The following is a 16785-nucleotide window of genomic DNA, read 5'->3' as shown; positions in this document are numbered from 1 at the left end:
GCAACTCCCCCAACAGACAACAGAATAAAATAATAGTGCACTCTCAGTGGCAGTGTGATAAAACATACACATCATGTCACTGCAGACATTGCATTTTTATGGTGTTCATCTGATACTGATGTTTTTTGTCCTGTGCTAATAATTGGAAGGATTGTTCTGCTATTATCATAAGATCTGGTAATGAAGGATAATGCACATGCAGTCAGCCTGGTATCACCAGAAATAGTCAAATAGGAACATTTGTCCACACGTCCAATCTGTAGTAGTTTCATAATCCAGGTTTGAAATTGCATCACCTGACACATGACCAGTGAGTATTTGTTTCAATTCATGGTCAAATTGAAGGTTCGAAGAGGACCCTAGTGTTGGACTATAACAGGAGAATGAGAGGTAAAACAATCAATGGATTTATCACTAAACTGAAGCGCTACTGGAGCAGGATAAGAAAACTATAAACCGAATATAGAAAACAAAGAGACGACTGAAATTCTGACTACAGGAAACTCACAGAGAAACACTGGATTACAACAATGATCTGGCACTGAACAAAGGAAAACCTGGAGGATATATACTGAGGGAGGTGATAAACAAGTATCAGGTGTGGCAATCAGTAACAGCAGAAGGAGTGGAGAGGAAGTTGCTACCATGGAGTACACATGGGGACAGACTCTACTAAATAAAACAATAAGCAAGGACATGAAAACCAAAAGAAAGCCGAACACGAAAACTCATAGTCAATGACAATATTTAACAGTGTAGTCAATGACATGGAAATGCATGGTCTTTTAACCCCAACCTTGTGCTTTTAACTCCTAACTGTAACCATTAGTGATGGCAATACAGTAGAAAAGCAAGTAATCGTGGAAGTACAGTGTAAGAAGAAAAGAACAGCACTATGGTAATGTCCTTAGACATTATGTATTCATATTCTGTATTTTACTAAATAATCTATGTTCCTAGTTTGTACTTTTCCACTCTGCTCACAATGTATGTCCAAGACTTCAAGAGGACATAGCGGGACAAAATAAGTGGGTCAGATAAAGCATCTCTATTAGGTCAGATAGGTCTGGTACAGTATATACACGCCTAAAACAAGAAGTCACACACACACACACGTTGTTTATCTCGTCCAAAGAACATGACGAAGATGGTGGTTGGCCTGCTCATGTCACTAAAAACTGGCCAATTATACTCAGTCGAGTGTAAGTACAACCTCTGAGATAAAGGTGAACATGGATATGAAATGTTTCCGGATGTCGGGGCTCGGGCTGACAGATTTCCTGCGGGAGCTCTGTCATTCAGAGTCCAGCGCAGCCATACTTTACATGTGACCACTAATAAATACTTTAACTTAAGATTTCTCCAGCTTGTTCTTGGGCTTCCAATGAAAGAATTGGGCTCACAGGTTAAAATCTCTTGAAGGGCAACTTGAAGGGCAAAGGGTTTAAAGCCACTCGACAACTCTCCTTCCCTCTTTCAGAGAACTGTTGTCCCAATTGAGTAGCAGCGGTGAGGAAAAAATGTTGCCATCAAACTAAGAGGCAATTAAATTACACTCACCTGGAGACTCGCCACATCTGTGAACAACAAATCTGTTTGCAGCACCTCTGGTCAATTAGTAGGGTTATAGCATCAGATTTTTATGAAGTATCTTGCCATTTTTCAGCAATCAGAATCAACATTAACTCAGATTGGGTTCTAATGGTTTTGATTTACACATCTAAGTTACATATTTTCATCCAAAAAGTGGTGGTGACGTGGTGCACGGAAACGTTTCTCGATGTCCCAGTCTGAAAATATGCAAGGTAACTCGAGAGTAATAATAACATGGGCACAACAGAACAAGTTCTGACCATGGATGAGAAGTGAAAGTAACTGATAGCAGAAATATCGATGAGGAAATGTGATGAGGATCAATGACATCCGGACAGTCTGCTTTAGAAGGTCAGGATTTGATCACACATCCCTACATCTACAGAACAGGAAAGAGATACAGACCTCAAATGAAAACAGTTGACGCTACAATTTAAAGTGGAACTTGAGGAACACCTGTGAAATATGATGTAATCCAATACAACTTCCAGTAATTCTTCTAATATCTTCCAGCAATTCTACTTTTACTAAATGTATTTCTACATTGTTTTAGATTGTCATGACATTGTGAGAGGATTTTCTTGTTCATACAACAGAAAAATAATGTTACAGTGACCAAAATGGTTAAAAAACCATGCGTGGCTTACATCATCCTCATATAGTGCCATGCCACGGATTGATCCCCCCACAGCCTTCTTCACCTGCACAGAGTTAAAAACAGTTATCATTATTACCACCACCAAAACCAGAAACATCAGCAGCAGCCTCGATATTTGCAAAATATTTTGCCTACATTGTTAAAAAGGTTGAATGGAATAAGCATTTTTGGTGTCTTTCTTACCATTTTCACAGTAAATGTTTAGTAGCAGCCAGTTAGCTTAGCATAAAGACTCGGACTGGCTCTTAAGAATAAAAAAGGCCCAACAATTAACATGGTATATATCACAGCCACAGCTGCGACTCCAGGGCCTGCTTAAATGTGTCTTTTCTTTTCCTGGTTTTTCCTTCCACCAGCAGGAGGAGGGGATGCCATGCTACCCTAACACACCAGTTTTCTATTGTTTGTTAATTATCTTCCTTCTATAAATACTTGGTTTGCTTCCCCTTTTCTTTGCCAGATTGTTTTAGCATTAACAGTGTTATTCTGGGCTTCAGAGTTAAACGTCTTGTTTCATGTTTTTGGATTATATTGTATCACGCCATACCTTTTGGACCCTTAAGTATTTGTTTGGATTACCTGTGCCTGAGCGCACCTACAAGTTTGCTGCCTACCAACTTCAGTTGTCGTCAAATAAAAATACTTTTTGGAATACCATCAACTTCACCCGTTTCTGTGTCTCCGCTCCGGGGTCCACGCTTCTCATCAGATCGTGACAGTATATCTTTTTTTTCATAGTTTCAAATAACGTTGGCGAATAAACTCCAAGACATCACAGCACCCAGTGGTTAAAAACAGTCCTTCCCCCCCTTGTCCATACATTTTTGGAAGTTATTTTTCGGACAGTATGGTCAAGTTTTTTAAAGACAAGATTAGCCTTAATTTGCTCTAAAACATTTAATATCACGTTATTCTTATTAGTAGTACAACCTGTTATGGGATTGTAGATATTGTCCTTTAATGAACACTTTAAACAGAAAGCATCTCTTAGCTGTTTCCAAATTTCAAAACTCAAATTTCTTTTTTACTTGACAGGGATTTGAGTGAACTGGGGTCCGTTTCACGTAGCAGGTTCAACCAACTCTGAGTCTATTCCTGATCTCTGAGTTGATCTACTCTGAGATAGAAAACTCTGAGTTTTCGGTTCCAGAAACGCTGATATGAGTGAGGTTAATCAACTCTGAGTAAGTTCACCTTGAGTTTAGCGCGTGCACCACAACTTTAAAAAGCCAGCATCAATGGAGCCCCGATTCGACGAGTCACCTTGGCAACGGGGAAGAGGAGGGGCTACGTTTTTCACCAACCTCGAATTGGAAATCTTAATGCGCTCATACGGCGAGTTTCAATATGTTTTTAGAAATAAGTGCAACACCGTTGCAGCAGCAAAAGTGTAAGTTTAAATGTAGTCCATTGCAATCACAATAATATTACAGGGAAACTGCTTGAATGGTAGCCCATTCATTTATTTCATTTAGGTGCAATCCCGCAGGGGAGAAGCGCTCTTGGCAGCAGTTTAAGATGAAATATAAAAACATTGTTCAAACAGGTGAGACCTCGGCATGGAGGTACCTCATTTTGATCATGTTTTACACTGTAAAATAAATATTAAGTGGCTATTTGACTGTGCAGTTATTTTATTCCCAACATAATGCTGTTTTCACACACATAAACTATGTCTTCTCATCTATACCATCCATCCATCCATTATCTATACACCGCTGAATCCGTCAGTCGGGTCACGGGGGGGCTGGAGCCTATCCCAGCGGTCAATGGGCAAGAGGCGGGGTACACCCTGGACAGGCCGCCAGTCCATCGCAGGGCCACATAGAGACAAATGAGACAAACAACCATACACACTCACAGTCACTCCGAAGGACAATTTAGAGTCATCATCTATATCATGTTCTGTTAAATAATTAAGACTATTTAAACTAACACAGACTTCTACTGAGCCAACAGAAAGAAGGCAGATGCCCGTAAAACGGGTGCTGCCCAGCACCGCCACCTCTAACGGGAGGCCAGTGGCTGAGGGAATCCCCGGAGGGAATCCACCCCCAAGACACGAGTGCCTTTATAAAATATAATAGGCCTATATATGTCTTTTTTAAGCCTATTCATACAAATATTTATTTGTCTTTTATGTCTTTTTTTTCTTTTGTCCCAACACATTCTGATGGTGCCGCTCAAAAAGATAATTGTCTGTAAATGCAAAAATCTATGCGCGGTCTGATAACCATCTCCGACGAATATTTATTTCTCTGCGCGATAATGCTGCACCTTCATCCACGGGATCGTTGTCAAAAGGACATGTTCGTGAAAAAAGTAATCTCCTACTGTGCCTAATGGACTTCTAGAAGTAGAAGAACTCGCTCTGCTGACTGAATGAATGAGGAAATCAAATGGCGTGTGTGGCTGAAAGAGGGCGGAGACAGAGAGAAACTCGAGGTTTCTTGAATAAAACCTGGTCCCGACCAGGTTAGGTTCAGAGAGTCTGTTACTCCGGTAACTGACCGTGAGGTTAAGTTACCTCTCTTTGTGAAACAGGCTAGAGTTACCCCTCTTTCTCGGGGTTGAGTTACCTCCCTTTGTGAAACGGAAAACTCAGGGTTTCCCTCATTTCAGGGTTAACCTACTCAGAGTTTTCACTAAACCTGCTACGTGAAACGGACCTCTGACGCTTTAGCCAAAGACCCCCACATTTCATGATACAAAATGCCAGAGTTGCCCTCTGTCTTACCGGGATCACTCTCTCCAAACAAACGTTGAAGTTCTTCTTCTGGTTGAGCTTGAGTTTCTTCAGGGCCACTCGTGTCTCTCCGATGAATTCATTGTGTCCAAATTTGTCCTCATCGCTCACTGAAAGCCTGACGAGAGATGTTGCACTCCATGAGACTCTTTCATGTAAAAGTAAAGGGCACAGTAGAGGGTGTAAAGTGCGTTCAGGTTACCTGAGAGTTTTGCGTGCCATTTCATCATCAGTAATGCCATGGTATACCAGAGTCTCGTTCCACACAGGATTCAGGGTGTTTTTAAGGGTCTTGGTGCGAAGCTTGTTGGACTGAGGACAAAACAAAAACAACAGTTTCATAGATGAGAGGAGAAAATGAGTTATCACTTGGAGACAAAGCTCAAGAAAACAGCAACAACTGCTCAGCAGCAAACAACTTAATCCCTCAAGTTAGAAAAGGAAACTATTCGTGCTTGTGCACAACTGAAAATCCCCAAAAGTTGGGATGCTGTATGAAATATAGATAAAAACAGAATGCAGTAATTGATATACAGTTCATATACATACAGTGTGCTCCACAAGTTTAGCCATTTGTTACAGTAAGTTCCTTAAATTAATAGCTAAATTCATTGATAAATAAGTACCTTACTGGCTCCAGGTAACAGGTGCAGCTTAACGTAGGGATCTGCAAGTCCATTGGAGTCCATCGGCTTCAAACCCTGAGAACAATGAGAAAACAATACTTCGATTCAGTGGAGAAAGTACGCTGGCATTGTTTATAAAATCTTTTCTTGCTCAGTCTAGACTTCTCAGTTCAGATTTGGCCCTTTATTGTCTCTTTCCATCTTTTGTCTTTTCTAATTGTGCCTTGCCAAATCTCGTCCAGTCAGGTCTTGTTTTGTTTGGTACCCTTTTGGTTTAGCATCGTGCCCATTATTGTCCAGTCTTATCATTTTCCAACTTTTATGGTTTTCCATTTTTGTGTCACTTCCAATTGCTCCATTTTTACAGTTTTGTCTTTTATCCCGTCTTTCTATGTAGTTTTCTTGTTTCTAATATCATACCACCTTGTTTTGTCTTAGTTGTCTTTTGTCTTTACTCAATTTGTCTATTTTCTATCTTGTCCCGTTTCATCCTTCACTTTTTTTCTTGTCTCATCCTGTTTTGTTTGTCCTTTTGTCCATCTCACCTTGCCCATCTTGTACTACTTTATCTTTCATCCAGTCTTGCTATCTCTTCTTGTCTTGTTCCATGGTGTCTTATTTCCTCATCTTTTTTTTCTCTTTTTGTCTTGTCTTCCTTTATGGCCTTTTTTTGTCATGCCCATCTGTATTATTTTGTCCTTCATCTTTTCTCCTTTATCTCTTCTCACTTCCTCTTTGCTCATTTGTCTTGTACTTGTTTTGCTCTGTCTTACAATCTCTCTTCCTTTCTTATCTTGTCTCATCTTGTTTCAGCATATCTTGTCAAATTTTTTCTTAAAGATTTGTTGTGACTTTTCTGTCTTGTTTTGTCTTCACTTATCACTCTTTACTTTACTTATTTTTTCATTACATATTGCCTTTGTCGTGCTCTGTCTCATCTAATCTCTTGTTTGTTTGTCTTACTTTATGTTGTCTTTGCAGGTCTTGTACTTGTCTTTTGGTCTCACACTCTCTCATCTTATATTACACTCATCTTGTCTTATTTTCTCCAGTGCTACCTTGTGTTCTTTGTTCTATCGAGCAATACATTTCAATCATGTTTATTCTTGTGACATCTAACATTAGTCCGTCTTGTCTTGTTTGTCTTGTCTTGCTACACATTTTATTTTCCTATTTCATCTCGTCTTGATCCATCTGGCCATGTCATGTTTTCTTTGATCGTGTATTTGTCCAGTTTTGTTGTGTGTTGGAATCTAGTCCTCTCACATTTTCTTCGTTTCTGTTTTGTCTCGAATGGTCTTTTTTGCCCCTCTTGTCTCAACTTGTCTGGTCAGTTCTGTTCTTTTGTTGTCGTCTTTAGTCTTCTCTGGTTTAGTCTTTTCCTCTCATCTTTTTTGTCTTAACTTACATTATTCCATCCTGTCTCATTTTGCCTTGTATTGCTATGTGTGTCATTATACAATCATCTTATCCCATTGATGTCTTGTTTTATCTTTGGAGACTGTCTTTTATGAGTTCATCTGGTCACGTTTGCTTCTTCCTGTATGAGTGTTTCTGTTTACCTTAGCTTTGATGATACAGCAATGTAGGGCATGGTTCTCCTGTTCATAAAGTAAGCTGAACTCCAGAGATCCCAGTGTGGCTGCAAGAATAAAAACACAGGCACACATTTGACATCTAGAGAGGGGATGGATTATGAAATCAAATTTAAATCCTAGAATAAAATATATTGCATTATTACAAGTAAAAAAAACTAAAATTGAAAGTTTTTATTTCACAGGAATAATCGGCCTTACTGGCATCATCTGAATCGTATTCATTGTCCTCATCCTCTGCTGGATCTGGCTGGGGTTTTGGAGAAGAGCTGTTTTTGGCAGGTGGATTAACAGGTGGAGTAAGTTTGGCTGCAGGATTGTGAGATGAAACCGTGCTGGAGACAACAGGTTGTCTTTTTTCCTCCACGGTTGGACGGGGCACCACCTCCACCTTCTCCAAATGTTTGTTCTCCATATTTACAGCAGGACCTGCAGACATTACTAAACATCTGAAGTGTCTCTTTCTAAACGGATTTTGAATGGAGCATTGGGTTTATTCTTAGAAGGAGCAGTGTGACTTTACCTGAGGGGGGTTTCGCCTGTTGTGTGCTGGCTGGAGGTGATTTGGAAGCCAACACATGTCTTTCTCTATTCATTACAGCTGTCTGACTAGAGTGACTCTCATTACAGCTGTCAGCTGTTGTTCTTGCTGTCTGCTCCCATTGTTCTGATCCACAGGACTGCCGCTGTGGTGCAGCTCTGAGCTCTGAAGAGACATAATAAGATTATCACTGCTGCCACCATTGTCTGTACAAATGCTACCACACCGGATTTTCTTCTTCAATAGATGGATTACTAATGGGCACTGGGCATTGGCACAGGAGGCCAATAACAATTCTTCATGGAATACCAATTAAATGAGCCCAAAAACATGGAAAATTATGTCAAAGAGACCCAAAACAAACACAAAGATGCTAAATTACCACAAATAATATTTGAAATCTATAAAGAAACGTCATGACTTATTTCAAATTCCTCTGTTCCTCCGAATGATTATAAATGATTGACAGTGCCTGCTCAGGTCTTGAGCTGGCTAATCACAGATGATTGGGTTGTTCAGAAAGGCAGGGCCTCCTTATCTTCTGTTTTTTTGTAGATTGCGTATAAGAAGTGAACACAGCCATTGTGATATCAGCCATTGGTTGGCAAACTTGTCATTTCAAGCCCTGAATTTGGCGTTTGACCATCACTAAAGTGATCGTATTTGGACAAGAAAGCAGGTCTGAGGAGTGAAACTTGAAAACTCTTTGAATATAGATATATTTGGGTCTAATATCAGACAAACTATTATTTAATTATTGATTAGATTAAGTGAATCTAGGTAATGACATCATAATCACATGTGAGAAAAATAAAAAAGATCAACACTTGTTGAATGAGGTCAGTTGAAACCAGGAAAGTTTTGGAGTCGGTGCCTAGTGGTGGTCACTAGTGGCCCCGCACTATGAAGCCGTGTCTGACTGTTGCTTAGAAATGTTTGTATGTGCAAATGAGGGAAAAAAACAGCACCTCTTGTACTTGAAAGCTGTTTTTAATCATAGTGCTCAAATCTTTCATCTCTTCATTGAGTATGCAACATGAAACTATGTAAAAATTCAACTTGATTGAAAAGAAGAAAGAATACTATGACATCAAATCAGAAAAGGCTGGGATAGTATGAATAAGGCAATTTCTAAAGAAAATGTTTCTTTGCAGACTTTTCATGTTTAGATTTGTTGTTTTTCATTAACTTCATTTCATTTGTTAATAAATGTCAATTTTGACATTTTAGACCTGCAACACAATAAAAAAATTGGAATCAGAGGAATTTAGGGTAAGTAGTGGAGCTGACCAATAATAATGAGCTGGGCAGAGAATCTCCAGTTTGTCCACAAATGTTCCTCAAAGAAAGATTTGTGTATTTCTCCCTCTACAGTGCAGAATTTCATAAAAGCATTGAAGGAATCTGGAGGAATTTCAGTTTGTAAAGGACAAGGGAGCAAGCCTGGACATCCGTGATCTCTGATCCCTCAGACGGTGCTGCATCAAGAACCGTCCTTCATCAATAGCTGATAGAACCACATGGACAAGGGATTACTGTGGGAAACAATTACCCATTAACACTACAATACAGAGTTCAATTAACAAACTTTACTGTGCAGAAAAGAAGCCTGATGTCAACCTCGTCCAGAGGCGGCGTCCACTTCTCTGGGTTTGGAGGCATCTGGGATGGACCATCACATGGTGGAAACATGTATTGTGGTCAGACCGATCAGTATTCCAGATCTTTGTTGGAAAAAATGGACGCCGTGTGCTCCGGACCAAAGAGCAAAAGGAGCATCCAGACTGTTTTCAGAAACCAGTCCCTGCAGCCACGCTCTGGGATGGTATGGGGTTGTGTCAGTGCCCCCTTGGCAAAGCTCATTTCCACTTCTGTGATGGCAGCATTAATGCAGAAAATTTCACTGAGATTTTACAGCAACATATGCTGCCTTCAAGAACACATCTTTTCCAGGGACGTCCATGCATTTTCCAACAAGACAATGTAAAACCACATTCTAAAGGCATGGCTGAGGAAGAAGAGGGTACGGGTACTGGCCTGGCCTGCCTGCAGTCCTGACCTGTCCCCAATACAGAATGTTGGAGAACTTTGAAAAGGAAAAATGTGACAATAACAATCCCAACCTGTTTAGACGTCTTAAGACGTCTTTGCACTTTACGTCTTCAATATTGCAGAGCGGTAAAAACTTTACAATCTAACTTTTTTGGAATATTTGCAGGCCTGAAATGAAAAAAATGCTGCATTTTAACAATGAAATTAAGCTGACGAGACTATATATGAAATATTTTGGGATCATGCTGTCTGCAATAAAATATTACTGTCGCAAGAAAAGGAAAAATCCCCATGTTTCTATTTTTATAAGCAATTTCTATGTATTGTGCCAACTTTTCTTGATTTGGGGTTGTATGCATGACCCCATCAAGATTATGTATCTCAAAAAGTTTTTCCACCATTTAAATATTTAAAAAAAAAAAAAATGTTATGCCTTTATCATAGGACAGTGAAGAGAGACAGGAAGCAAGGGGCAGAGAGAGGGGAATAACATGCAGCAAAGGGCCGTCCGATGCGGGATTCGAACCGGGGCCAGCTGCACAAGGACTAGCTTCTGTACATGGGGCATCTGCTGTACCCACTACTCCACAGACCAACCCCCATTTAAATATTTTAAATAAGATTTTGAATATGTTGAAATGATAAAGACATCTCATAATCAGCTGTTGTTGGAGTCATATCTATCAGACCTCAAATGGCAAATTTGTAGATAAATGCGCACATTTGAATTTTGTGAGAGTTACCATGTCCCTGATTATCTGTTCTGGGTTCCTGAGATCCACTGCAGCCTCCCGGATCAGAGCCGTTCTCTGTGGTGGACTGTTGAGGTCTGGACAGAGGCAGCGGGGCAGGCAGACCATGCTGTTCTCTTCCCTTAAAGAACCAAGCTCCAGAACGTTTTTGTACCTGCAGGAGAAAGCAGTGAATTCACTTGTGTCGGCTGGATGGCAGTGGAAATTGATTACTCATTGTGAACCCAGCTCTACAAACATCAGCAAACTCACGTGGCCCCAAATTCCTGACCTATTTTCCAAAGAGGACAAAATGAGGCTTAGATTTTAGAGCTTGGAGCTCTGTTGCTACACACTGGAGTTACAAAAACAAAGCTGGGCAAAGAGGGTTGAAAAAAATCTAATAACTATGGTCGCAGCCGAGTGTGTCTTCTTTTTAAACAAATATTTTTCTAAGTCTTGGCAGGGTAGACACTGACTATCCATCTTTGGCCTTTGGTGCTGCGCTATTAGTGCACTGTCACTTTTTTTATAAAATAACTGAGACCAAATCACATCAGCAGAATATTTACAAGCTGTAAAACAAAAATGTGTGTTGATGGAAGCTAATCTGTGGAGTGGAGAGGGAAAACAGGGAAGGTCAATTTTATTAACTGAAAACATTTGCTTCATGAAATGCAAAATATTACAAAGAAGACTCAAGACTGCTGAGCAGCTGCAATCCTATATCAGACACAAATGGGACAACATTCCTCTCCCAAAGGTCTCCTCAGTTCCCAGATGTTTACAGATGTTGTTAAAATTATAGGAGATGCTGCACAGTGGGAAACATGGACCTGTCTCAACTATTTGAAGATTTCTCCTGTCATCAAATCCAAGCTGAGTTGATATTCTTCAATGAAATAGTAATATCTCTCATATTCAACATTTGATATGTTTTCAAAGCAGAGCCTTCAGTCATCAGGCCCCTCTCTGTGGAACCAGCTGCCAATTTGGGTTAAGGAAGCAGACTACTCCTCTCTTCCGTTAAGATGAGGCTTAAAACTTTCCTTTTTGATAAAGCTTATAGTTAGGGATGGCTCTGATTCAAGATTCAAGAGGGTTTACTGTCATTCCAGCCATATACACAGTATACAGTGCAATGAAATAACGTTTCTCGAGAAGTTTTTCAGTGCAACAAACAGCAACAATAAAGAACAGCTGGGACAACAGAGGTGATCAGATCAGTCTCTGAGCGTTGAGGAGTCCTGGGGGAAGAAGCTGTTTTGTAGTCTGGTGGTGACAGACCGTATGCTGCAGTACCTTCTGCCAGATGGGAGGGGTGAGAAAAGTCTATGTGAGGGGTGTGTGGGGTCTTTAAGAATCCTGGTTGACTTGCGGATGCAGCGTGTGGTGTAGATGTCTGAGACGGAGGGGAGAGTGGCTCCAATGATCTTTTCAGCCGTCCTCACCACACGCTGAAGGTTTTTGTGGTCCAGTTGAGTGCAGTTACCGAACCAGGCAGTGATGCAGCTACCCAGGAGGCTCTCTATGGTCCCTCTGTAGAAGGTGGTGAGAATGGTGGGAGGGAGGTGGGCTCTCTTCAGCCTTCTCAGGAAGTGGAGACGCTGCTGAGCCTTCTTTACGGTGGAGCCGGTGTTGAGGGACCAGGAGAAGTTCTCCGCCAGATGGACACCAAGGAATTTGGTGTTCTCCACAATCTCCACCGGGGAGCCTTCGATGTGCAGAGGCTCGTGGTCCCTCTGTGCTCTGCGGAAATCAACAACCATCTCTTTAGTTTTGTCCACATTCAGAGACAGGTTGTTGGCTTTGCACCAGGTGATCAGCTTTTCCACCTCCTCCCTGTATGATGACTCGTCGTTCTTTTCGATGAGACCCACCACGGTCGTATCGTCAGCGAACTTGATTATGTGGTTCGAGTCGTGTAGTGCTGTGCAGTCGTGGGTTAGGAGTGTGAACAGCAGTGGACTGAGCACGCAGCCTTGAGGTGCCCCTGTGCTCAGTGTGGTGGTGCTGGAGGTGTTGTTTCCGATCCGGACTGACTGGGGTCTCTCCGTAAGAAAGTCCAGGATCCAGTTGCAGAGGGTAGTGTTCAGGCCAAGCAAGCTCAGCTTCCTAATCAGGTGCTGTGGGATGATAGTGTTGAATGCTGAACTGAAGTCTATGAACAGCATTCTGACGTAAGTGTCTTTTTTGTCCAGGTGGGTGAGTGCTAGGTGGAGGGCGGTGTCGATGGCGTCGTCGGTGGAGCGGTTGGCTCGGTACGCGAACTGCAGGGGGTCTAGGGTGGGAGGCAGATGGTTCTTGATGTGCTTCAGGATCAGCCTCTCAAAGCACTTCATGATGGTAGGGGTGAGTGCGATGGGGCGGTGATCATTGAGGCATGACACAGGCGACTTCTTGGGCACAGGGACGATGGTGGTGGTTTTGAAGCACGATGGGACGATGGCACTGCTCAGGGAGATGTTGGAAGATGTCCGTGAAGACATCTGCCAGTTGGTCTGCACATCCCCTGAGCACACTCCCGGGAATGTTGTCTGGGCCAGCAGCCTTATGTGGGTTGACTCTTTGCAGAGTCTTTCTCACTTCAGCTGTGGTCAGGCATAGCACTTGTTCGCCAGGAGGGGGGGTGTTCTTCCTTGCCACCACATCATTCTCTGCATCAAAACGACTGTAGAAGACGTTCAGCGCATCGGGCAGGGAGGCATCACTGTCACAGGCCGGTGTTGTGGTCCTGAAGTTAGTGATGGTTTGGATCCCCTGCCACAGCTGCCGTGTGTCTCCACTGTCTCTGAAGTGGCCGTGGATTTTCTGGGCATGCGCTCGCTTTGCATCCCTGATAGCCTGGGCCAGTGTTGCCCGCGCTCTGCTCAGGGCCTCCTTTTCTCCTGTTCTGAATGCTGTGTCTCTGGCTCTCAGCAGTGCACGCACCTCAGCAGTCATCCATGGCTTCTGGTTAGAGCGCGTGGTGATGGATTTGATGACCGTGACGTTATCAATGCACTTACTGATGAAAACAGTGACTGAAGCCGTGTACTCCTCTAGGTCAGTGGAGCCGTTGGTGGTTGCTGCTTCCCTAAACATTTGCCAGTCAGTGCACTCAAAACAGTCCTGGAGGGTAGAGATGGCTCCTTCCGGCCAGGTCTTTACCTGTTTGTTGACTGGTCTGGAGCGTCTGACCAGCGGTCTGTATGCTGGGATCAGCTTGACGGAGATGTGGTCAGAATATCCCAGGTGGGGGCGGGGCTCGGCACGATATGCACCGGGTATGGTGGTGTAAACAAGATCCAGCGTGTTCGCTCCTCTCGTTGCAAAATCCACATGTTGGTAGAATTTTGGAAGCATTGTTTTTAGATTAGCATGATTGAAGTCTCCGGCGACAATAAGCAGTCCTTCTGGATGTTTGTTTTGGAGATCACTGATGGCCCCGTACAGTGCGGTTAGCGCTTCCTTAGCGTTAGCGCTGGGAGGAATGTACACAGCTACAATGTGCAGGGAGGAGATCTCTCTCGGTAAGTAGAATGGTCTACATCTCACGACCGCGTATTCCACCAGCGATGAACAGGACTTGAACACTAGGACAGAGTTGTTGCACCAGTCCGTGTTGATGTAAACACACAGTCCCCCGCCTCGTGTCTTACCGCACAGCGCGTCTCTGTCGGCTCGATGCGAGGCTAGTCCGTCTAGTTGAATGGCCGCCTCCGGGACGCGGTCGCTGAGCCATGTTTCTGTGAAAACATACACACAGCAGTCCCTAGTGTTTCCGTTTAGTAGTCCATTGTAGTTTGATGTAGTCCAGTTTATTTTCAAGTGAGCGGACGTTAGAGAGCAGGATGGATGGGAGAGCCGGTCGCCTAGCATTAGCCATCAGCCTAGCACGGACACCGGCTCTCTTGCCCCTCTTCCGTCTTCTCTCACACCGCTTTCGGCGCCTCCTCACCCGGCCCTGATGATTCAGATGACCCTGAAACATCCTATAGTTCTGCTGCTATAGGCCTCACAACCCCCAGCTGGTCGAGGCAGATGGCCGCCCTTCCTGGTTCTGGTTCTGATGGAGCTTTCCTGTTAAAAGGGAGTTTTTTCTCTCCACAGTCGCCTCGTGCATGCTCAGGACGGGGGATTGGATTGAAGAGAAGTCTCAGTGAAATCTGTTGGATTCCTTAGCGAGGAAACTTATTTTTTAATTGGCTCTTTATGTATAAATTAAACTAATTTGGAAGTCACTGCATTGAATTTCATTGGATTATAATTGCATTACAATAAACTGGATTGTCATTGGACAATAATTGGACTAGATATGTTGTGATTTGGCGCTTTATAAATCAAACTGAGTTGAATTTAATTGAATCTGTCGGCCATATAATTTAGCAGTAGTGTTGAGGAAATAATTCACAAGGTTTCACTTTGTTGAAGCTTTAATAATTCTTTGATTACAGTCTTTAAAAACTGCGTCGAGTTGCCAGTAACTGAACAGTTGTGAGCTTATTTGGGTGAACCATCTTGTGATAAACTTACTGTCTGATGAATCCTTGATTTCACTGTTAAAAAAGTCTTCCTTCATTCCTTCATTTCATGAAGCAAACACATGACCAATTTTATATTTGCAGGGTTACAGATTAGGTTTTATGACTGACAGGAGAGGGCATTTATTTAAAGAGTCAGGCCGTCCTGGGGCATGGACCTCAAACACACACCATCATCATAACAGGAATTGTGTAACAGTATTATAAAGAAAATCAGAAAGTAGACTGCATTATCCTCCGTATCTTTTTGTTCTTGTTCGAATCAGGGTTGAAATAACTTAAAGCTTGTTCCTCATTTTGGTTATTTGAGGGGTAACAATCAAGATCAATTTCCAGGCCAGTGGGCAGTTAAATGCATTTCTGTGATAAAAAAAAATAATATAAAAGCCAGAAAATTCATCTTATTATAAAAAATAAAAAAAGCTGGGCTTCTGGTGGCATAGTCTTTAATTAATGCCATAAATTGGTCACATGACCAAAACTGCTCATTTCTTCTGCTCACCTCTTGCTGCTCGTTGCAGATCCGGCACAGCCACACAGCCAACGTTCTACTGTTCATACAAATCCCACATTTGCTACACATGTGCTGCGGAAAGGGAAACACAGACAGTAAGAACCACACACACAGTCTACACAGATTTAGTCGTTGACAGCAGGTGCACGGAGCACATATATTTTTACAGTTCAGAAGGCATTAACCCGTACACTGTTTTTGACAGCAATAAGAAACAGATTGCCTCGCATAAGACCTGGAACTACACAGTGTGAGTCAGAGCATGTTAACACATGGTCCATTGGCTGCTTATTGCCAGAGAAAAGCTCTTTGGTCTGCACAGAAAGACGGGGAAAATAGGAAAAAGTACAGAGTTTCTCCAAATATCATAAAACTGTTGTTTGATTGTAAAAAAATCCAAAGTAAAATGACAGATTCTGTAGTTCAATATGATAAATCAGACTTTGGGAAATAGTTTTAGTGTGTGAGCTCAAGGTGCAGCAGTTGAAGCAGCTCTAAAGGGTCCTCAGGTAATCCAAGTGGTCAGAAGAGGGTTCGGAAAACATAGTTCTGGATAAGAGATCAGATCCATTCTAAGTAGTCTTTAAAAAAAAAAAGAAGCAGGTTGGGTAACAGACAATAAACTGAAGCTTCCTGAAACTTGGACATATTTCACTAATAATTTTTCAAGTGCTGCAGCTCAGACAGAAAAAGAGTGTCGTCACTTAATAGCTGAAGCATCAGAGGAGTGTAATTTTCTCATCAGGTATTCATCATGTTTAAGAAAATCTAAATACTGAAGAGCAAACATTCACCAGCTCGCTGTAGCTAGCATTAGTATGCTATGTTTAACTCCAGAGTGTGGTGCATGATGGTCTTTTTGGACCCATCTGATGTCCATCTTCTGTACACTACTTTTTTTGCGCCACATGACAGAAATGTTCTGCATGATAGAGAATATGAGGATATGTCACTGCGTGTTGTGTATTGAGAATTTAGTGCCATCTTGTGATGAAACATTTCTTCTGTATAAGAAGTACCATTGTTGCCTGGTTAGATTTAGCTTTTTGCAGCTTAAAATGGTCAAAGGAAAAAGGGATAAAGATGGTTAACCTTACAGAGACTGACTGAATCTCACCACTAAATGCAAAATCTGCTAATTAACAAGCTGATACTGTCCTGAAATCTGATCCCTAATTTAATAATGTAAACAAATTATAATACAAC

At 42.0% G+C, this 16785-nt stretch overlaps 1 protein-coding gene across 1 annotated transcript in view; it reads right to left on the bottom strand.

The window, feature by feature from the left end:
• The window catches only part of rph3aa (rabphilin 3A homolog (mouse), a), a 40009-nt gene that overhangs the window by 2551 nt on the left and 20673 nt on the right, over positions 1-16785 (bottom strand). The window contains exons 4-12 of the mRNA XM_075455528.1: positions 15568-15651; positions 10555-10717; positions 7742-7924; positions 7420-7647; positions 7186-7265; positions 5624-5698; positions 5200-5309; positions 4989-5115; positions 2241-2294 (exon numbers count right to left, since the gene is read on the bottom strand). Coding sequence (XP_075311643.1) covers positions 2241-2294; positions 4989-5115; positions 5200-5309; positions 5624-5698; positions 7186-7265; positions 7420-7647; positions 7742-7924; positions 10555-10717; positions 15568-15651 — 1104 coding nt within the window. The remainder of the gene's footprint in view (positions 1-2240; positions 2295-4988; positions 5116-5199; positions 5310-5623; positions 5699-7185; positions 7266-7419; positions 7648-7741; positions 7925-10554; positions 10718-15567; positions 15652-16785) is intronic.

Source organism: Odontesthes bonariensis, chromosome 22 (assembly GCF_027942865.1).
Source record: "Odontesthes bonariensis isolate fOdoBon6 chromosome 22, fOdoBon6.hap1, whole genome shotgun sequence".
Taxonomy (NCBI): Eukaryota; Metazoa; Chordata; class Actinopteri; order Atheriniformes; family Atherinopsidae; genus Odontesthes; species Odontesthes bonariensis.
This window is presented reverse-complemented; position numbering and strand designations above follow the sequence as displayed.